This window comes from Thalassophryne amazonica, chromosome 1 (assembly GCF_902500255.1).
Source record: "Thalassophryne amazonica chromosome 1, fThaAma1.1, whole genome shotgun sequence".
Classification (NCBI taxonomy): Eukaryota; Metazoa; Chordata; class Actinopteri; order Batrachoidiformes; family Batrachoididae; genus Thalassophryne; species Thalassophryne amazonica.
The window spans coordinates 4,905,174-4,929,144 of NC_047103.1; the positions used below are offsets into that span (position 1 = coordinate 4,905,174).

The following is a 23,971-nucleotide window of genomic DNA, read 5'->3' on the forward strand; positions in this document are numbered from 1 at the left end:
GCTCTTCTACTGATACAAGGTTGGAATCGTTTCTTTTATCTTAATTAACTGTGCTTTACTTTTGTTAATCTTTAAATGCAACAGCTACGGACTTCAGCTCCTTAATTTGCTGCTGTGTGAATCCTAGCAGTGATTACACATTACATTATTACATTATATATATATATATATATATATATATATATATATATATATATATATATATATATATATATATATATATATTCAACAAAAATATAAACACAACACTTTTGGTTTTGCTCCCATTTTGTATGAGATGAACTCAAAGATCTAAACGTTTTTCCACATACACAATATCACCATTTCCCTCAAATATTGTTCACAAACCAGTCAAAATCTGTGATAGTGAGCACTTCTCCTTTGCTGAGATAATCCATCCCACCTCACAGGTGTGCCATATCAAGATGCTGATTAGACACCATGATTAGTGCACAGGTGTGCCTTAGACTGCCCACAATAAAAGGCCACTCTGAAAGGTGCAGTTTTGTTTTATTGGGGGGGGGATACCAGTCAGTATCTGGTGTGACCACCATTTGCCTCATGCAGTGCAACACATCTCCTTCGCATCATCCGTGAAGAGAACACCTCTCCAACATGCCAAACGCCAGCGAATGTGAGCATTTGCCCACTCAAGTCGGTTACGACGACAAACTGGAGTCAGGTCGAGACCCCGATGAGGACGACGAGCATGCAGATGAGCTTCCCTGAGACGGTTTCTGACAGTTTGTGCAGAAATTCTTTGGTTATGCAAACCGATTGTTTCAGCAGCTGTCCGAGTGGCTGGTCTCAGACGATCTTGGAGGTGTACATGCTGGATGTGGAGGTCCTGGGCTGGTGTGGTTACACGTGGTCTGCGGTTGTGAGGCTGGTTGGATGTACTGCCAAATTCTCTGAAACGACTTTGGAGACGGCTTATGGTAGAGACATGAACATTCAATACACGAGCAACAGCTCTGGTTGACATTCCTGCTGTCAGCATGCCAACTGCACGCTCCCTCAAATCTTGCGACATCTGTGGCATTGTGCTGTGTGATAAAACTGCACCTTTCAGAGTGGCCTTTTATTGTGGGCAGTCTAAGGCACACCTGTGCACTAATCATGGTGTCTAATCAGCATCTTGATATGGCACACCTGTGAGGTGGGATGGAGTATCTCAGCAAAGGAGAAGTGCTCACTATCACAGATTTATTTCCTGCTTTTAAACTCAGATAAAACTGAAGTTATTGTACTTGGCCCCACAAATCTTAGAAGCATGGTGTCTAACCAGATCGTTACTCTGGATGGCATTTCCCTGATCTCTAGTAATACTGTGAGAAATCTTGGAGTTATTTTTGATCAGGATATGTCATTCAAAGCGCATATTAAACAAATATGTAGGACTGCCTTTTTGCATTTACGCAATATCTCTAAAATCAGAAAGGTCTTGTCTCAGAGTGATGCTGAAAAATTAATTCATGCATTTATTTCCTCTAGGCTGGACTATTGTAATTCATTATTATCAGGTTGTCCTAAAAGTTCCCTAAAAAGCCTTCAGTTGGTTCAGAATGCTGCAGCTAGAGTACTGATGGGGACTAGCAGGAGAGAGCATATCTCACCCATATTGGCCTCTCTTCATTGGCTTCCTGTTAATTCTAGAATAGAATTTAAAATTCTTCTTCTTACTTATAAGGTTTTGAATAATCAGGTCCCATCTTATCTTAGGGACCTCGTAGTACCATATTACCCCATTAGAGCGCTTCGCTCTCAGACTGCGGGCTTACTTGTGGTTCCTAGGGTTTGTAAGAGTAGAATGGGAGGCAGAGCCTTCAGCTTTCAGGCTCCTCTCCTGTGGAACCAGCTCCCAATTCAGATCAGGGAGACAGATACCCTCTCTACTTTTAAGATTAGGCTTAAAACTTTCCTTTTCGCTAAGGCTTATAGTTAGGGCTGGATCGGGTGACCCTGAACCATCCCTTGGTTATGTTGCTTTAGACGTAGACTGTGGGGGGGTTCCCATGATGCACTGTTTCTTTCTCTTTTTGCTCCGTATGCATCACTCTGCATTTAATCATTAGTGATCGATCTCCTTTTCCTGGTTCTTTCCCTCAGCCCCAACCAGTCTCAGCAGAAGACTGCCCCTCCCTGAGCCTGGTTCTGCTGGAGGTTTCTTCCTGTTAAAAGGGAGTTTTTCCTTCTCACTGTGGCCAAGTGCTTGCTCATAGGGGGTCGTTTTGACCGTTGGGGTTTTTCATAATTATTGTATGGCCTTGCCTTGCAATATAAAGCGCCTTGGGGCAACTGTTTGTTGTGATTTGGCGCTATATAAGAAAAAAGTTGATTGATTGATTGATTGATTGATTTAGACTGGTTTGTGTTTAATATTTGAGAGAAATGGTGATATTGTGTGTGTGGAAAAAGTTTTAGATCTTTGAGTTCATCTCATACAAAATGGAAGCAAAACCAAAAGTGTTGCTTTTGTTGTGTGGGCCGCTGAAGAGGAGGTACTGCTGGCCCACCACCACCAGAGGGCGCCCTGCCTGGAGTGCGGGCTCCAGGCACCAGAGGGCGCCGCCGCCTCACGTGAGCAGCTACGGTGACAGCTGTCACCCATCACCTGAGACAGCTGACGGCAATCATCTGTGGGGTATATCAGCAGGACGGCACCTCCACCTCATTGCCGAGATATCGTTTCTACCAGAGAGGTAACGTATCGAAGCTACGGAGTGTATCTTTTTGGATTTGTGCTTAGTTTGTGGATTACTGTTCCAACGAGAGGTGGAGGTAACTTCCCTGCTGTTCGGAGTCCTGGGTGCAAATGCGCCCCCATCTAACTGTCCTTTGTTCCTCGCCAGCAGTACCAGGTCCGACACGCGGAGGCAGTGGCCACCTGGGAGTTCGGGACTTGGCGGCTCCAGTATTCCCGGGGTCCTGTGGCGGAGGAAGCCGTGTGGTTCCGGTCTTACCTTGGAGAGGCGTCTCCTATCTTCGAGCCTGCCCACACGACACTTTTGTGAATTGACTGTTGTCCATTGCTGTGATTGGTTGTATTCGTTGTGCACATTCACAACAGTAAAGCTTGTTATTTTGACTTACTCCATTGTCCGTTCATTTGCGCCCCCTGTTGTGGGTCCGTGTTCCTACACTTTCCCAACAGCTTTTATATTTTTGTTGAATATATATATATATATATATATATATATATATATATATATATATATATATATATATATATATATATATATGTGGTCCAGAGGAAAAATGCCAGGGCCGAAATTTGTTCCCAGTCCGACCCTGGTTGGGCCTATATTTGCTAATCCTGCGTTCATTCTTTTTCTTTTTAAACATGTTCATTTAAGTTAAGCGGCAGTGTTCTGTCACATAATGACAGATGTCAACATGTGGCTATCAATACGTGGATGACAACAAATTAACAAATTTAACCTTCAGCCCATATTTGGGGTGACATAAGCGCCCTCTCATGGTGCGGCTGTGCATTTCTGCATTCCTCAGAGTTTTTTTCTTTCTTTTTTTCTTCCTACACTGTCATTCTCGTGTCAAGAATCTCATTTCTGGAGTTGCTGTGTCATTAAGAGGATCAAACCTCTAATCCTCACTCAGACTTTGGACCGTCTCTCTGGTGGCTCACTGCGCGTCGCTCTGTGTTGGTGCGTTTTTGCGGTTGTTGGCTCATTACAGCGCTGACTGAATCTGTCTCAGCTGACGCTTCCGTGGTTTGTTGTTTGTTACGTGCGCTGGATTTCACATATCAGTATCTCCACGTGAGTGCACACGTGTTTCCTGCTGGATGCAAACCAAACCGATCAAAGTGTACCAAGTGAAACATGTCCTCCTCCTGCAGCCTCTGAGCGTGTGATGATCACTGATTTTATATTTCGAAAAAAGAAGACTTTGATTTGTTTTTCTTGCAGAATTTCAGAATTACTAATAAAACACAATTGGATATAAAATAAATAGAAGTGTGTTTGTTTTTTGTCATTAAAAGGAAGACAAAAAAATAAAAACTATTTTCTGGTTGAAATGTCAGTTGGTGTCAGTCCTCGGCCAAGTTCTGTAACTCTTCGCGGGCCCAGCTTAGGGAAACCGGGTTCCCCTCGTGGTGCCAGGCCTGGGGGAGGAGCTTGAAGGTGAGCACCCAGTGGCTAAGTGTACACCTGTGGGACTCAGGTGGGCTCAGCCAAAAAAGAAAAACCATGGTGTCACCTCCATGTAGGTTCCCCACCTGTCAGGGCCGTGTAAACGGTTTGGTGCGCTGTGTTACAGGCAGTGGACACACAAAGATATATTGTCCTTATTTTATTAATTTTGTTTCTTGATGTAGACTGACTTTGGATGGTTAATACTGTCTTTAAATCCGTAAACAACATTCCTCCTCACTGTACTAATAAATCTGATGCAGATGTCCTCTATTACATCATAAGGTTTAAGCACTTCTCTTTGTGTGATCAGTTAGGGTCATGTGATGTTTTGAATTTTTTCAATTTCAATTTATTTCATTTATATAGCACCAAATCACAACAGAGGTGCCTCAAGGTGCTTCACACAAGTAAGGTCTAACCTTACTAACCCTCAGAGCAGCCGTGGTAAGAAGAAACTCCCCCTGAGGAAGAAACCTCAAGCAGACCAGACTCAAAGTGGTGACCCTCTGCTTGGGCCATGATACAGACACAAATTACAGAACAATTCACAAAATGAATATACAGGAAATGCTGTTGGGTCTCCAGCACAAATACCTACCCAAGGTAAAATATGAAATTGTTTTACATCTGTGTAGAACAGCTAATAAATCAGATTGTACTGAAACGAAGCAAACAGGAAACAAAGTGACGTCAGGAGAACTTGACTTTGACTTTTAAAATGCATTTATTTCTGCCAATTACTAATTAAAACAATGACATTAAATCAAGCACCACAACAACACTTGAAACTACAGATCTTAATAGTCCATGAGTAGCTGCTCCCCTCTCAGTTCACAGAGTGCCCCCCCAATGTCCACACGGCCTCAAACTCCTCCAGCTCCCCACCAATGAGCTGTATGCAAACTCCATCCTGAGACCAGTCAGGTCCATCAGAAACAAATGTCTCTAATAACCAAGTCCTCCACCTCTGCGAAGCAAGACGGCCGTCATCTCTGTCCACAACTGCCCTAGGCTGTAGAGCAGCCACTGCACAGTTTGTAAATGAAGGGCCACCACTCGACTGGTGATGTCTATCAGCACCTGCCCAGCTTCATCCACCAACAAGTGCAGAACGTCTGGCTTTATCCAGTGGAACCCACCCCAGAAAAAAAATCCACCAGTTTTCTCTGTATATTCACTACCACAGAGTCCAGAGGCTGCAGGATGATGAAACGATGCCACAAACATGAGGTAGCCTAGGGTGTTAACGACCAGAGTCCTCCCCCTATAAGACAGCTGGGGCTGGACCCAGGTCCAACGAGATAATCGGTCACTCACCTTTTCCACAAGGCCCTCCCAGTTTTTTGTTTGGAATTGGTCGCTCTTCAGGAACACACCCACATACTTGAGCCCCTCTGTGCTCCATTGCAGTCCTGCTGGAAGGGTCAGTCTTGCCTGATGGTCCCACTGACCAAGGAGGAAACCCTCACACTTGGCCCAGTTCACCCGTGCAGATGAGGCCTGTTCATACAGAGACAAATTTTGTCCTAAAGTGTCCAAGTCTTCCTGTCATGATATGCATGCTGTGATATCATCTGCATACGCTGATATGTGAATGGGCTCTGAGATCTGCTCTACCTCCAGGCCCCTTAGCCCCCTCCTGAGCTGGTGTAGGAGTGGCTCAATGGCCAACACATAGAGCATCCCAGACAGAGGACACCCCTGCCTGATGCCACTTTACACCTCCATGGGTCGGCTCAGCCCTCCCTCCATTCTGAGGACCACCGTAGCCCCGCATAGAGAACACTAATCCATGATGTAAAGACTCTGGGGAATCTGAATGCCATCATGGCGTAAAAAAGTACAGATGATCCACTCTGTCAAAAGCTTTATCTTGATCGATTGATAAGAGTCCAATATCCAATTTATTGAATTTATTGAATTCTGTCCATGATTGTATGACCAGGTATTGAGTAAGTCTGTGTGTGGTGGATTACTAAGTCCAAACAGTTCTTCAACCTGTTGGAAAGCACTTTCGCAAGGATTTTGTAATCTGCACATAACAGAAAGACTGACCTCCAGTTCTTTAAATCTGTTAAGTCTCCTTTCTTTGACAGAAGGGCCAAAACTGCTCTGGAGCAGCTGCCAGGGAGCTGGACCAGCTGCAATGCTGTAGTGAAGACCCTGTGCATGTCAGGCCCTAACAAACTCCAAAACGTCTTATAAAAATCCGGTGGAAGCCCATTGATCCCCGTAGCCCACCCAGCGCTGAGCTGCTGTACGGCGGTGGTCGTTTCCTCCAGAGTAATGGGAGAGTCCAGGGCAGCTGCTTCAGACTCCTCCAGCTGTAGAAGGGCATCCAGAATCTGTCACTGACTGTATCTCTGGCCCCAAACAGTTCAGTACAGAAGTTAATGGTCTCCTGTCTCAGGAGTAAAGGGTCAGCTGTGACCTCCCCGTTGGCAAGTCTCAGGTGCATAGTAAGTGTTTCTCTTAGTTCCCTTCTCTAAATTAAAGAAGTGCCTTGTTGGTGCATCAATGTTTGTGATGTTAGTGCATCAGCGCACCACCTGTGTTGAAACCGCGCTCCCCCAAATCGCAGTCACCTTGGTTCAATGATTACCTGCGTGACCTCAAGCATAAAGCAAGAGGTCTAGAACGGAAATGGCATCGTTCAAAATTAGAAGTATTCCACCTTGCATGGCGTGATGCTATCTTAGACTATAAGCATGCATTATTGGCTACAAAGCAGACCTATTACTCTGATTTGATCAACAAAAACAAGCATAACTCAAAGTTCTTGTTCAACACGGTGGCAACACTTATTCATGGACAACCACCTATAGTTCGCTCTCCTTTTACAGCACAAGGTTTCCTGGATTACTTTGAGAAGAAAATAGATAACATTAGGTTGAACATATCCCAGCATGCCTTAATCCAGCCACTACACCCTGCTATTGAGGTGGGCGCCACTACTGAGGTATTACCTAGATTTACAGAATTTGATAGTATCTCTCTAGACATGCTGATGAAACTCGTAACGTCAACAAAAAGCACAACCTGTTTATTTGATCCTATACCAATAAAACTGTTTAAGGACCTGTGGTCCACTCTTGGGCCGACTGTGCTGCAAATTATTAATCTTTCTTTAACTTCTGGATCTGTTCCTAAACGTTTCAGATATGCAGTAATTAAACCATTACTTAAGAAACCTAATCTTGACCCGAGTGTATTGAAAAACTATTGGCCGATATCAAATCTATCATTTTGCTCTAAAATTCTGGAAAAAGTGGTGTCACGGCAGCTTGTAGACTATCTTACTGAGAATAATCTCTTTGAGCCACTGCAGTCTGCTTTTAGAAAATATCATTCCACAGAGACGGCTCTCACTAAAGTGGTGAATGATCTTCTGCTTACAGTGGATTTGGACACCACTACGGTTCTGTTGCTGTTAGATCTCACTGCTGCATTTGATACAGTGGATCATCATATTCTGCTTGATAGGCTGGAAAATCATTTTGGGATTACTGGGAGTGCCCTTGCATGGCTGATGTCATACTTGACCATTTGTTCTCACTGTGTTTTGTACAGTAACACTACCTCTAACCTTAGTGACATGAAATTTGGGGTTCCTCAGGGGTCTGTCTTAGGCCCCTGCTTTTCTCCCTTTATATAGCACCCCTTGAGCACATATTACGGCATTTTGGGAATACCTTTCACTGCTATGCAGATGATACTCAGTTATATATGCCGATAACTGCTGGTAATCTCGTTCACATAAAATCCTTAGAAGATTGCCTTGCATCAGTGAGAAGTTGGATGTCTAGAAACTTCATACTTTTAAACTCTGAAAAGACTGAAATGATGGTTCTTGGTCCAGTAAGACATCGGCATCAATTTGACCAGTTAACACTCAGCCTAGGCTCATGTGTCATACATCACACTGACAAAGTGAGGAACCTTGGGGTAATTTTTGATCCTTCGTTGTCCTTTGGTCTCCATATTAGAAATATTACTAGGACTGCTTTCTTCTACCTGCGAAATATAGCGAAGATTCGTCCCATCCTATCTATGGCTGATGCTGAGACCCTGATCCATGTGTTCATCTCTTCTAGATTCGACTACTGCAATGTTCTGTTTTCTGGTTTACCGCATTGTAGCATTAGGGGTCTACAATTGGTTCAGAATGCTGCAGCCAGACTTTTGACACGAAGCAGAAAGTTTGACCACATTACACCCATTTTGGCGTCTCTTCACTGGCTTCCTGTCCCAGTGAGATCAGATTTTAAGGTTCTGCTACTAACCTATAAAATTATTCATGGACTGGCACCTCCCTACCTAGCTGACCTAATTATACCTTACGTACCGGCCCGGGCTTTACGTTCTCAGGGTGCAGGACTACTTTTTGTCCCTAAGGTAAATAAGAAGTCTGCGGGTCACAGAGCTTCCTCTTATCATGCCCCTGTTCCGTGGAATGATCTCCCTGCATCAGTAAAACAATCAGATTCTGTGGAAACTTTCAAGTCCAGACTTAAGACACACTTATTTTCCCTTTCATATGGCTAGCATACTGGTGCAGTTTTGTTTTATGCTTTTTACTCTTTTAATTCATGTTATTAGTAATTGGAGCGGGCCGCGGCCTCAACTTCACCTAAATTCTGGGTCTTTTAGTGAAGCTTAGGGCTAGTGGCCGGTGATCACCTTAGTATTTCTTCTGTTTTTCTTGTTGTTTAATGCTGGCAAATTATACAGTATTTTTTGTCTTTCTGATGCCTGATTCTGTTTTTTCTCTGTTTAAGGTGCAGCTCCATCCAGAGATGGGAGTTGTGTTTGTGTTGGTGATCCTCCTGTCCTGTGCACCAACAGCAATTCTTGTATATTCGTCCGTGAATTGTTCTGTGGATTATTTCTGTAATTTATGTTTGCAGCATGGCCCAAGCAGAGGGTCACCCCTTTGAGTCTGGTCTGCTTGAGGTTTCTTCCTCAGAGGGAGTTTTTCCTTACCACTGTTGCTCTGGGGGTTGGTAAGGTTAGACCTTACCTGTGTGAAGCGCTTTGAGGCAACTCTGTTGTGATTTGGTGCTATATAAAGGAAATAAATTGAAATTGAATTGAAATCAGTGTTTGTGATGTTTGTGCATCAATGTTTGTGATGTTAGTCACCCTGGTCTTCACTAACGCCTTCTTGGCCCTTTCATTCATAAACTCCCTCAGCGCCCCCTTGCTATGTGTCCAAGCACTGCTGCCCCCTATTCCCCCAACTACTCCATCCTTCAGAGCTGCCACCTCTCTCTCCAGCTGCTCCAGACACTCCCTCTCGCTTTTGTGAGTGTTTACACAAAACAGCTGAACAAACTCTCTAATTTGACTCTTCCCCACCTCCCACTATTTCAAGATGTTTCCAAAGTCCTCTTTGTAAGTCTCCACTGTTCCCAAAAGTCCCCAATAGCCCTAAAAAAAGCCCTATCCTGTAGGAGTTTTACATTAAACTGCCAGTAGGGGCAGCGAAGAGCCCATCCTGGAACACATTACTCTGTTATCACCAAGTGGTGGTGTGAGAATCCAATTGGAAGAATTTGTGCTCTCATTATTTTGTTCCGATGAGTTTGATGTTGTAAATTCTGACCAGATGGGCCGCACTCACATTGCCCCTCCCTTTGACCAGAAATGAGTTAGTGAAGGACCAAGATAGTCCTGCACTGTAGCACTTATAACACCAGTTGGTGGGGCTAGATGTTTAGGGGGGAAAACAATAAGTTATCAGTTCTGGCGCCATTTATCCTTGACCCAAAATACATAAGCATACCAAACGCAAATATCAGCTCTCCCCAGTTTGTGTGCGATTAAAGTTACATGCACACACAGATGTTTGTCTTTTCTGCATTCTGCTGTATGAAGGTGCTTTATTTTGACAAACAGAGACGGTGACAGAAGACTTTAAAAACTCTACACATTTCACGCATGGTGCCGATATAACACTTAAGTCACTCATGGTAATTGCAACATGAGACTTATCTAAACTGACTAAACCAATTGAACTACAAAAACACAATAAATCAATAACACTAACAACACTGTTAAAGTAACATAAACCACAATAACAACATTTAAAACCCTAAACCCTGAACTTCCATGGTGCATTGCAACACAATGTCCATTGTAATTTCTCCCAAAAAATTTTCCTGTTAACCTTCCATTTTCACGGTGTTCATCCTTGACCCAAATTACATAAGGATACCAAACAGCAAATGTCAGGTCTTCACGGTTTTTGTGTGATCAAAGCCACACACACACACACACACACACACACACACACACACACACACACACACACACACACCACACACACACCACACACACACATAGGCCACTTGGCTATTATGATATAGATTATACATTATATCTTAATCAAACTCGCCTCAGTCACTCTCATATTTGAAAGTGAGGTGCAGACTGGCACTCCATCCAAAACTGGTTGGAGGTTCCAATTTTATGCGTTTGTCTTCCAGTTATCAGTCAGAAACCAAGTGACAAAGAGCAACGACAAATTGTGCACAGCAGAGATAATCAAAGTTCTGTGAAAGTTATCTGAAAAAGAATTCAGAAACTGGAAATGTTAAAAAAAAAAAACAAAAAAAACTGAAACATCACAAAAAACCCTTTGATTCAAGTGCATGAACTAAATACATCCTCCTGACATTTGACCGCATCTAATTTATCTTATGAGAAGTCACTTCAAACAGGACTTTGACCTTGAAATTTTTTTTCAAGGTGAGAATTTGTGTAATTAGAAACTAAGTGTTGGTGGAGGTCTGCACTCTACGGTGCGCTGCTCTGGTTCTTTAAGTGTATATCTGGTTTCAGTCTTGGTTCTAAGTGTTACTGAGGTTTCGGCTTATTTCTAAATGTCCTACTTTGGTTTTATTCTAATGGCTTGTTAGTTTCACCCTATGTCCTGTTTTACTTTGACGCAGTCTTCTCTGTTCGTGTTTGGTTCGCTTTCTTACGGTGGCGTGGCAGTGCCTGCGGTCGCTCCTCGTCACCCCCCAGCTTGGTTAAACTCTGCTGTTCAGCTTCCTGGTTGCTGGTCCGTTAGTTGTTTTTGTGCTTGCTGTTTCTGTGTATTCATGTCTTCCAGGTCAGATGTCCTGCTTCAGATCTGTATTTTCTTTTATGACCTTTGACCCTGCAGTTTGATTTTGGCCTTGGTGAGCACCTGTTGATGATGGACTAAAATGGGCTTTGATTAAAGAACACTCTTTGAACATGTCCTGCTGGTTTTCTGCATTCGGGGTCACATCAGACCCCAACCCCAGTGGGCGGGCTGCGTCCTCATCCTGTCTCATGTCTTTTTTTGATGGCTGTTGACGTTCCAGCATGTTGTTCAGTTTGTCTTAGCCAAGTGACTCACACAGCAGTTTGCAGCACCTGTTTCAGCTTTTTGCCTCCATCACATTACTGTATCTTAAAGTCACGCCTTTTAGTGCATGGTCAGGACATCAGACGTGCACAAACTCAGATGAAAGCACCTTTCCCACGTGCACGGACGGCTGTGCATGACCAGAGAATAAAAGATGTCAGACACGATGACATGTCTCAGCTCCTTGTTGTGTCCTGACATTCTGAGTAACTTGTAAGTGAACTGAATAGCATGTTTGTGTTTCCTTAGTCATCATATGACCTCAGACACGCATGCATGCAGTCTGTGACATCATCTCGTATCGTAAGCCAGTTCACAATAAAGCTCCAAGTCTTCATCTCTTGGTCAAACACTTTGGTCTGCAGAAACACCAAGGGGCCCTATCTTCAGTTTATGTAAAGGAACTGATTCCGTAGTTAGAGCACTGCTCTCCGTAGCTGTGAAACCATAGTAATGATGTATGTGATAATATATATTAACATAATAAATAATAAATATGTATAATAAAACATATGTATGAATATATAATTAAATATATATTGTGTGTGTGTGTATATATATATATATATATAGAGAGAGAGAGAGAGAGAGAGAGAGAGAGAGAGAGAGGAGAGAGACGAGAGAAGAGAGAGAGAGAAAGAGAGAGAGAGGGTTAGTGGTTTAATGGCTATGGAGTCTAAATGTACAGTGCAAATCCATTGGTTGCATGTCTCAGTGCACATTGCTATCTGTGTGTGTGTGTGTTGGGGGGGGGGGGGGGGTGCATAATCTGAAGGCTTGTTCTGAGCACAGGGCTGGAGTTATGGTCCACATTATTCAAGGGTGTATCATGGGCACAAATTGATCCTGCAAATTTAAACAACTACAGGCCAATTTCTAAATTGTCAGTTTTAGCCAAAACAATGGAATCATTTGTAAGCATGAAATTAAAAGATGCTCTAATCAACAAGAATATTTTAAATGAATATCAGTCGGATTTTCGGAAACAGCATAGTACAATAACAGCTGCTGCCAAAGTAATAAATAACTTTATAACTGCCTTGGATGAGAAACAGCACTATGCGGCTTTATTTATAGATCTATCAAAGGCTTTCGATACAATGGACCATACTCTACTGCAGCAAAGGCTAACTTGGCCATTGGCCTGTCTGAGCATACTGTAGGATGGTTCAATAATTGTTTGTTAGGGAGGACATAAAGCGTACAGGTTGATGGCTTAACATCATCAATTCATAGCATCTTTAAAGGAGTGCCTCAAGGTTCAGTTCTTGGGCCACTTTTATTTATTGTTTATATAAATGACCTCTGCAATAATTTAGTAAATGTCAAGTATCATTACTATGCAGATGATACTGTCATTTATTGTTCTGGGCCTACATTGCAGCTTGCCATCACAAATCTACAGTCTGCCTTCAACACTTTGCAACTAAATTTGGCTTTGTTAAAACTGGTTGTGAACTCAAATAAAGCTAAAATGATGACCTTATCCAATAATGTCGGACTCTGTAGTTTTCTCTGGGCCCCTCCCCAGTCGGACCGGGAGTGACATGTTTAGCCGCATGTTCTCCCTGAATTGCTGGCTGTCTGAGTGGTGTCCAAAAAATGAGGTGGGCTTCATAGATAATTGGCAAAGCTTCTGGGGAAAACCTGGTCTTGTTAGGAGAGACGGCATCCATCCCACTTTGGATGGAGCAGCTCTCATTTCTAGAAATCTGGCCAGTTTTCTTAAATCCTCCAAACCGTGACTATCCAGGGTTGGGACCAGGAAGCAGAGTTGTAGTCTTTTTTATAGAGCAACAGACTCTTTTTCCAGGCTAAGTGAAGATCTTCTAAATTAGTGAGACGCCATTTCCTCTCCAACTTACGGGTTATCTGCTTTAAGCTGCGAGTTTGTGAGTTATACCACGGAGTCAGGCACTTCTGATTTAAGGCTCTCTTTTTCAGAGGAGCTACAGCATCCAAAGTTGTCTTCAATGAGGATGTAAAGCTATTGACGAGATACTCGATTTCACTTACAGAGTTTAGGTAGCTACTCTGCACTGTGTTGGTATATGGCATTAGAGAACATAAAGAAGGAATCATATCCTTAAACCTAGTTACAGCGCTTTCTGAAAGACTTCTAGTGTAATGAAACTTATTCCCCACTGCTGGGTAGTCCATCAGAGTAAATGTAAATGTTATTAAGAAATGATCAGACAGAAGGGAGTTTTCAGGGAATACTGTTAAGTCTTCAATTTCCATACCATAAGTCAGAACAAGATCTAAGATATGATTAAAGTGGTGGGTGGAGTCATTTACATTTTGAGCAAAGCCAATTGAGTCTAATAATAGATTAAATGCAGTGTTGAGTGTTATGTGTCGACGCGGGTTGAGGAGCGGACCTGCGTCAGACAGGACCCAGCGCTAAAAATAACCAGAAAGCGGTTCCAAACAGAAACTATTTATTATTCACCTGTGCTTAAAAGTGTAAAAACATAAAAACAACGTCCCTCTGGTGGAGTGATTTGTGGCTCGCTCTCCAGCGCCCGCAAGGATTAAAGCCGGCGCTCCTGGACTTCCTACCACCGCCAAACACCCCCCAGGTGGACACGACAAACTGATTCTCTGTGAAGCAAAGAGAAGGTGAGGTAAGGCAACAGATACAACTATATCTTCCAATAAACACACGCTATCAGCAACACACTCAGGTCAGTGTCCTTTTTTTACTTTATGCAAATGAGCAGCTTCTCACAACAAGTGGAGGATCACTTATCCTTCACGCCACAGCAGTGAGAAGCAAACTGCACAATTCTCTTCACAATTCCAGTATACTGTGTAACAAAACACCAAGTTACTATCAACAATTACTTAAACACTTAATTACCTTTCATGTGTGCTGACAGCATGTGTCCTCACCCCTCCCTGCTTCACGGGCTCGATGTGTCAAAACCCAGGCGCGGTCCTCAGCGTCTCACAAACGAACGTCACAAGGTCGAGTTCCCGGCAGTTCTGCTTGAATCACACATGACTTAAACGCAGAACGCCATCCAATTATCTGCTTCAGCTGCAAGTCGTCCAGGTTGCACGTGAGCACCACTCACAGATGCTTTCCATGATGTTGATGAGGGTGAAGACTCTTCAGCCAGCACCTTCTTCACAGACAAATCAGCCCTCATGCCACCTGGAGAGCAAAGAAAAGAAAAGAACACCAAAACATCCAGCCACGCCCCCCCAACACACAACAGTTGAGGCTGTCATTCTCAGCATCTGTGTGGATGTTAAAATCGCCCACTATAATTATCTTATCTGAGCTAAGCACTAAGTCAGACAAAAGGTCTGAAAATTCACAGAGAAACTCACAGTAACGACCAGGAGGACGATAGATAACAACAAATAAAACTGGTTTTGGGACTTCCAATTTGGATGGACAAGACTAAGAGTCAAGCTTTCAAATGAATTAAAGTTCTGTCTGGGTTTTTGATTAATTAATAAGCTGGAATGGAAGATTGCTGCTAATCCTCCTCCTCGGCCCGTGCTACGAGCATTCTGACAGTTAGTGTGACTCGGGGGTGTTGACTCATTTAAACTAACATATTCATCCTGCTGTAACCAGGTTTCTGTAAGGCAGAATAAATCAATATGTTGATCAATTATTATATCATTTACTAACAGGGACTTAGAAGAGATAGACCTAATGTTAATAGACCACATTTAACTGTTTTAGTCTGTGGTGCAGTTGAAGGTGCTATATTATTTTTTCTTTTTGAATTTTTATGCTTAAATAGATTTTTGCTGGTTATTGGTGGTCTGGGAGCAGACACCGTCTCTACTGGGATGGGGTAATGAGGGGATGGCAGGGGGAGAGAAGCTGCAGAGAGGTGTGTAAGACTACAAGTCTGCTTCCTGGTCCCAACCCTGGATAGTCACGGTTTGGAGGATTTAAGAAAATTGGCCAGATTTCTAGAAATGAGAGCTGCTCCATCCAAAGTGGGGTGGATGCCGTCTCTCCTAACAAGACCAGGTTTTCCCCAGAAGCTTTGCCAATTATCTATGAAGCCCACCTCATTTTTTGGACACCACTCAGACAGCCAGCAATTCAAGAAGAACATGCGGCTAAACATGTCACTCCCGGTCCGATTGGGGAGGGGCCCAGAGAAAACTACAGAGTCCGACATTGTTTTTGCAAAGTTACACACCGATTCAATGTTAATTTTAGTGACCTCCGATTGGCGTAACCGGGTGTCATTACTGCCGACGTGAATTACAATCTTACCAAATTTACGCTTAGCCTTAGCCAGCAGTTTCAAATTTCCTTCAGTGTCGCCTGCTCTGGCCCCCGGAAGACAATTGACTATGGTTGCTGGTGTCGCTAACTTCACATTTCTCAAAACAGAGTCGCCAATAACCAGAGTTTGTTCCTCGGCGGATGTGTCGCCGAGTGGGGAAAAAGGGTTAGAAATGTGAATGGGTTGGCGGTGTACACGGGGCTTCTGTTTAGGGCTACGCTTCCTCCTCACAGTCACCCAGTCGGCCTGCTTTCCCGGCTGCTCGGGATCTGCCAGAGTGAAACTAACGGCGGCTAAGCTACCTTGGTCCGCACCGACTACAGGGGCCTGGCTAGCTGTAGAATTTTCCACGGTGCGGAGCCGAGTCTCCAATTTGCCCAGCCTGGCCTCCAAAGCTACGAATAAGCTACACTTATTACAAGTACCATTACTACTAAAGGAGGCCGAGGAATAACTAAACATTTCACACCCAGAGCAGAAAAGTGCGGGAGAGACAGGAGAAGCCACCATGCTAAACCGGCTAAGAGCTAGTAGCTGCGCTAAGCTAGCGGATTCCTAAAAACACGCAAAGTGAATAACGTGTAAATAATTTAGAGGTGATTCAGCAGAGGGAGTGCTTTAGTTAAGGCACGTGAAGATAACACTGTGAAACAAATCGTTATCTAGGTAACTAGATCAATCTAACTGCGCAGATTAAACAGCTAACAGATACAGCAATAGTAATATCGTCCACCTGGTCGTTACTGTGAGTTTCTCTGTGAATTTTTGGACCTTTTGTCTGACTTAGTGCTTAGCTCAGATAAGATAATTATAGTGGGCGATTTTAACATCCACACAGATGCTGAGAATGACAGTGTCAACACTGCATTTAATCTATTGTTAGACTCGATTGGCTTTGCTCAAAATGTAAATGAGTCCACCCACCACTTTAATCATACCTTAGATCTTGTTCTGACTTATGGTATGGAAATTGAAGACTTAACAGTATTCCCTGATCAGAAGTGCCTGATTCCTGTAATTGTAATTCCTGTAACTGTAATTATTATTACAGTAGAAGTCTTTCTGAAAGCACTGTAACTAGGTTTGAGGATATGATTCCTTCTTTGTTATGTTCTTCAATGCTATATACCAACACAGTGCAGAGTAGCTACCTAAACTCTATGAGTGAGATAGATTATCTCGTCAATAGCTTTACATCCTCATTGAGCACAACTTTGGATGCTGTAGCTCCTCTAAAAAAGAGAGCCTTAAATCAGAAGTGCCTGACTCCATGGTATAACCCACAAACTTGCAGTTTAAAGCCGATAACCCGTAAGCTGGAGAGGAAATGGCGTCTCACTAATTTAGAAGATCTTCATTTAGCCTGGAAAAAGAGTCTGTTGCTCTATAAAAAAGCCCTCCGTAAAGCTAAGACATCTTACTATTCATCACTAATTGAAGAAAATAAGAACAACTCCAGGTTTCTTTTCAGCACTGTAGCCAGGCTGGCAAAGAGTCAGAGCTCTATTGAGCCGAGTATTCCTTTTACTTTAACTAGTAATGACTTCATGACTTTCTTTGCAAATAAAATTTTAACTATTAGAGAAAAAATTATTCATAACCATCCCAAAGACATATCTTTATGTTCGACTGCTTTCAGTAATGCTGGTATTTGGTTAGACTCTTTCTCTCTGATTGTTCTGTCTGAGTTATCTTCATTAGTCACTTCCTCCAAACCATCAACATGTCTATTAGACCCCATTCCTACCAAGCTGCTCAAGGAAGCCCTACCATTAATTAATGCTTCGATCTTAAATATGATCAATCTATCTTTGTTAGTTGGCTATGTACCACAGGCTTTTAAGGTGGCAGTAATTAAACCATTACTTAAAAATCCATTACTTGACCCAGCTATCTTAGCTAATTATAGGCCAATCTCCAACCTTCCTTTTCTCTCAAAAATTCTTGAAAGGGTAGTTATAAAACAGCTAACTGATCATCTGCAGAGGAATGGTCTATTTGAAGAGTTTCAGTCAGGTTTCAGAATTCATCATAGTACAGAAACAGCATTAGTGAAGGTTACAAATGATCTTCTTATGGCCTCAGACAGTGGACTCATCTCTGTGCTTGTGCTGTTAGACCTCAGTGCAGCTTTTGATACTGGTGACCATAAAATTTTATTACAGAGATTAGAGCATGCCATAGGTATTAAAGGCACTGCGCTGCGATGGTTTGAATCATATTTATCTAATAGATTACAATTTGTTCATGTAAATGGGGAGTCTTCTTCACAGACTAAGGTTAATTACGGAGTTCCACAAGGTTCTGTGCTAGGACCGATTTTATTCACTTTATAAATGCTTCCCCTAGGCAGTATTATTAGAAAGCATTGCTTAAATTTTCATTGTTACGCAGATGATACCCAGCTTTATCTATCCAAGAAGCCAGAGGACACACACCAATTAGTTAAACTGCAGGAATGTCTTAAAGACATAAAGACATGGATGACCCCTAATGTCCTGCTTTAAAATTCAGATAAAACTGAAGTTATTGTACTTGGCCCCACAAATCTTAGAAACATGGTGTCTAACCAGATCCTTACGCTGGATGGCATTACCCTGACCTCTAGTAATACTGTGAGAAATCTTGGAGTCATTTTTGATCAGGATATGTCCTTCAATGCACATATTAAGCAAATATGTAGGACTGCTTTGTTGCATTTGTGCAATATCTCTAAATTAGAAAGGTCTTGTCTCAGAGTGATGCTGAAAAGCTAATTCATGCATTTATTTCCTCTAGGCTGGACTATTGTAATTCATTATTATCAGGTTGTCCTACAAGTTCCCTGAAAAGCCTTCAGTTAATTCAAAATGCTGCAGCTAGAGTACTGACAGGGACTAGAAGGAGAGAGCATATTTCACCCATATTGGCCTCTCTTCATTGGCTTTTTGTTAATTCCAGAATAGAATTTAAAATTCTTCCTTACTTATAAGGTTTTGAATAATCAGGTCCCATCTTATCTTAGGGACCTCATAGTACCATATCACCCCAATAGAGCGCTTCGCTCTCAGACTGCAGGCTTACTTGTAGTTCCTACGGTTTGTAAGAGTAGAATGGGAGGCAGAGCCTTCAGCTTTCAGGCTCCTCTCCTGTGGAACCAGCTCCCAATTCAGATCAGGGAGACAGACACCCTCTCTACTTTTAAGATTAGGCTTAAAACTTTCCTTTTTGCTAAAGCTTATAGTTAGGGCTGGATCAGGTGACCCTGAACCATCCCTTAGTTATGCTGCTATAGACTTAGACTGCTGGGGGGTTCCCATGATGCACTGAGTGTTTCTTTCTCTTTTTGCTCTGTATGCACCACTCTGCATTTAATCATTAGTGACTGATCTCTGCTCCCCTCCACAGCATGTCTTTTTCCTGGTTCTCTCCCTCAGCCCCAACCAGTCCCAGCAGAAGACTGCCCCTCCCTGAGCCTGCTTCTGCTGGAGGTTTCTTCATGTTCAAAGGGAGTTTTTCCTTCCCACTGTCGCCAAGTGCTTGCTCACAGGGGGTCGTTTTGACAGTTGGGGTTTTTCCGTAATTATTGTATGGCTTTGCCTTACAATATAAAGCGCCTTGGGGCAACTGTTTGTTGTGATTTGGCGCTATATAAATAAAATTGATTTGATTTGATTTGAATAGTAAACCATCTGCAAATAGTGTTCCGACTATTTGCACACTATCAGGGTCAGTCATTGAGAAAGTGTCCCAGTATAAGTATTTGGGTTTCATAATTGATCAGTCTCTTTCCTTTGTTCCACATGTTGAGGCGTTGGTCAAAAAAGTCAAATTGAAGTTAGGTTTTTTCTTTAGAATTAAGTCTTGCCTCTCTTTTCAAGCCAAGAAGGAACTTGTGAATGCAACATTTTTGTCAGTCTTGGACTATGGAGACATATTGTACATGCATTCGACCACTCAGTGTCTCCATGCCTTGGACACAGTGTTTCATGGAACTGCACTCTTTATTCTCAGGTTGGTTGGTTTTCTCTTTTCTTGCGCCGCTGGATCCATTGGAACATTTTTATTTATAAGGCTGTGTTAGGTCTCCTTCCATCTTACTTGTGCACCTACTTGAGACTGAAAACTATGAGGAATATAATTTACGTTCACAGAACCTGTATTTAATGTCTTTGCCTAAAGTCTGCACTGATTTGGGCAAAAAGGCTTTTAACTTTGCTGCCCCATTTGCTTGGAATCAGCTTCAGGATGAGCTGCAACTTAAGGACTTGGTCTCTTTTAGTCATTTTAAACATCTTTTAAAGGATCTGATGAATCAAAGGTCTGTCTGTCAATGTTGTTAGATGTTGATGTTGATGTATTTATATATGTATGTGTTTTTGTGTGTTGCCTCTTGGCCAGGACACTCTTGTAAAAGAGATTTTTAATCTCAATGAGTTTTTTAAATCCTGGTTAAATAAAGGTTTGAATGAATGAATGAATGGGCGCTCTGTGAGTATATCATTAATGTTAACCAATCAGTGTCACCTGTTGTCCCCTTTAAACTGAAGTGTGCAAGATGTATTGAACGGATGCAAGAGAAAGGTGTGGAGAGGATTTCTGATGAGAAAACTGATCTGTGCAGACAAAGTGAGCCTACGCACAAAATCATCTGGCAACAGAAATGTGAAGTTGGTGGTCACTGTGACAGTGAGATTAACCGTTGTGTAAATAGGTAATAATGATCTTTTAACACTTTATTCCACTGAATATTGAGATGGACCTGTTGCCTGCAGAACTTTTAAATGGAAATTAGAGCTGTCTGGTGTGATTCTTCTTTGTCTGTTGTAAGGTTGGAGAGTGTGATAAGTGTTTTGTCTTTGTGCATCAGTACCCATGTTGTTAGACATCTGTCTTAATGACGTATTATCAGCAGATAGGTTTTTGAGTCGGTGATTCATGTCTGAGCTCTGTGTGAAAACTGACTCTTTACAACACCAGCTGTAGCGCCCAATTCTGTTATTTTCTTATGTCATTATAGCTCCAAGATTCACATACTTTTTCTTGCCACAGCTCAGACTGTAAATGCTAACATGGTTTTTAATAAAAAAAATTATTAGTGGACTTTTGAATTTGCCACACTTTATATACGATGTCAATAATTCCATAACATCCAACAGGACTGTAGCAAAGACTGTGCTTAGGAATTAAACCAGCAACCTCACTTACTGATTCATTTAAAAAACACAGATTTTCCTTTAGATTATTCATGATTTATTTTTTCCTTCAGCTGAGAGAGAGAGATAGAGAGAGAGAGAGATGGACACAGAGGGACAGGAGAGGGAGAAAGAGGTTAGAGATGGAGAGAGAGGTGAAGGGACAAGAGAGATGGATGAGAGAGAGATGACAGAGAGAGGGGAATGAGAGAGAGAAGAAATACAGAGAGAAAAGGGGAGAGAGAGAGAGAGAGAGAGAGAGAGAGAGAGAGAGAGAGAGAGACTCTCGTGTTATAATAACCGCGTGATTATTGAGTAGCTAATCAGCGCTCAACAGAGTTAATGAGCTGAAAGCGAGTAGAGAGGGTCTGTGATGGGGAAGAAAATACTCCATTCACGCTCTGATACCTCTTCAAAAACCACCGTCGGCCGCCAACAACCGCTGACATGCCGATCTAAAAAACAAAACCAGCCTGACAGAGAGACACTTTGAGGATCTCCTCAATCCTACATACATCAGGGGAGGCACAGACGGAAGGCTAAGGGCAGATCTGATGCCAACTCCCTGGCGGACGTCACTGAGGTGCTTAAAGAGCCTCTCAGTAGTTAGTTGTCTGGAGTGTTACCCTGAGATACTGAAGTCTCTGGATGTCGTTGGACTGTCACGGCTGACACACCTATACATTGTTGTATGGAAGTTGGGGACTTTACCTCTGGTTTGGTAAACTTGGGCAGTGGATTGGAGAGTGTATTCCGATTATAGGAGAGTCACACTTTTCAGCCTCCCTGCCAGAGTACGAGAGACTTAGACTCATAATCGAACTATAGAGTCAGGAGGAGCAATGCAGGTTCCATCCTGTCATCAAACAGTGGACTGACTCTTTACCCTCACATGGATATTTGAGGGGCCTTGAGAGCATGGCCAACAGTCTACCTTAGGTGTGGCTGTGGGGTGGGGGTGGGGGTGCTGTAGTAGTATGGAGTACCAAGTCAGCTGCACAACATAGGATTCGGTTTCTATACAACCAAACTAGGAGCTGCGTCCACATTCTGAGGATCACATCAGACCTGGTTCCTGTGGGTCTTGGACTCTGCCAGGGTGCCTCTTGTCACCACTCCTGTTTCTGATTTTTATGGCTGGATTTCAAAGTGCAGTCAATGACTGGAGGGCGTCCAGTTTGGTGGCTTCAGAATTACATATCTGCATGTTGCAGATGATGTGGTTCTGTTGGCTTCATCAGACTCTGACCTCCAGTGTGCCCTGGTTAGTTTTGAGACCAAGTGTGAAGCGACTGGGATGAGGATCAGCACCTCCAAGTGTGAGACTATGATCCCCTGTTGGAAATGAGTAGATTATCCTCTCTGGATCAGCGGAGAGTTATTGCCCCAAGTGTAGGAGTTCCAGTGACCTGGGGTCTAGTTCATGTGCTAGTTCATGCCCCAAGTGTAGGAGTTCCAGTTTCTTGGGGTCCAGTTCATGTTGTAGTTCATGCCCTAAGCGTAGGAGTTCCAGTGTCCTGGGGTCCAGTTCATGTTGTAGTTCATGCCCTAAGCGTAGGAGTTCCAGTGTCTTGGGGTCTAGTTCATGTTCTAGTTCATGCCCTAAGTGTAGGAGTTCCAGTGTCTGGGGTCTAGTTCATGTTCTAGTTCATGCCCTAAATGTAGGAGTTCCAGTGTCTCGGGGTCTAGTTCATGTTCTAGTTCATGCCCTAAGTGTAGGAGTTCCAGTGTCTGGGGTCTAGTTCATGCAGTGTAGATGTAATCCCTTCAGCGTGTCCTGGGTCTTTCCCAGGGCCTCCTCCCAGTTAGATGTACCTGGAAGTCCTCCCTTTGGAGAAGATGTCCGGGGGCGTCCTCAACAGATGCCTGAACCACCTCAGCTGGTTCATTAGAGAAAAAAAAACTTGTTAGTTTAGACATAATGCAGTTATTGACAGATGATACAGTTTGGAATCATTTGAGGAGATAAAGCCACATTATCCATTTTTGTCCTTCAGTCCTGAAAAGCAGAAAAAGGTTCTTGGCTGGTGAGCAGAACTTGTAGAGTCATACCATCCACTTGTGTTTCATTCCAGTTCAGTTCATCAAATCTAAGACAAATTTCACACCTAACTGTCAATTTCATGGCAAAAGGTTGTAAAAAAGAGATGCCTGATGTTTAATGCAGTTTCAGGCACAGTTTGACTTTGTAGGTGTTGTTGATGCCCTTGTGGTCTTTGAAACCCTCTCAGGTCTTCTCGGGGATCTTCACAGCGGAGATGCTGCTGAAAATCATCGCTCTGGATCCATACTATTATTTCCAGACGGGTTGGAACATTTTCGACAGCATCATTGTGTGCCTGAGTCTGATGGAACTCGGCCTGTCGGACGTGGAGGGACTCAGCGTTCTGCGCTCTTTCAGACTGGTAACAAACACCACCAGGCGTGTCCACGTGTCACTCGCACGCTTGGTTACTTATTTTCCACTTTGTTCTGTTGTTCCTTTGTTGCTTTGGGGTTTTGTTCTTCTTTCTTTTTTTCTTTCTGTCATCTGTCTGATGTTGTCCTTGTTTTTCTTTGTCCTCTGTGTCCTTTTAATTTGACTTTCTTCTCTCTTTTTTGTCTAATGAAGAATCTGTGAAAAACAAATCAACAAAAACAGCACAAAGCTTCCACTGCTGCTGCTCCTCAGTGTGTCAAACATCTATCCCAGTTCAGAGGCAGCAGGACTTTTTGTTTGGGCCTTAATGCTCTGGGGTCCATTTTATTGTACCTCCAGTAATTCCCTTTTTAAGCTGCTTTCTTTTAGTATAATGTCCATGTTCAGCACAATCTCAGCTTTCTGAAAGTGAAACATCAGTTTGTCTGGAACATGATGTAAAGGGAGGAATGCAGCTTTAACAAGGAAAATACGGAATGGTTTTTTCAGATTTGTCAAATCGTTAGAGGAATATGCCTCTAAAGGGCTGTCCTCACATTCATGTCCTCGTTGACATG

The 23,971-nt window shown here is 42.8% G+C and overlaps 1 protein-coding gene across 1 annotated transcript in view; it reads left to right on the top strand.

The window, feature by feature from the left end:
• Positions 1–23,971, top strand: part of LOC117524748 (sodium channel protein type 4 subunit alpha B-like) — a 295,022-nt gene that overhangs the window by 99,779 nt on the left and 171,272 nt on the right. The window contains exon 16 of the mRNA XM_034186600.1: positions 23,227–23,400. Within this exon, the coding sequence (XP_034042491.1) occupies positions 23,227–23,400 (174 nt within the window). The remainder of the gene's footprint in view (positions 1–23,226; positions 23,401–23,971) is intronic.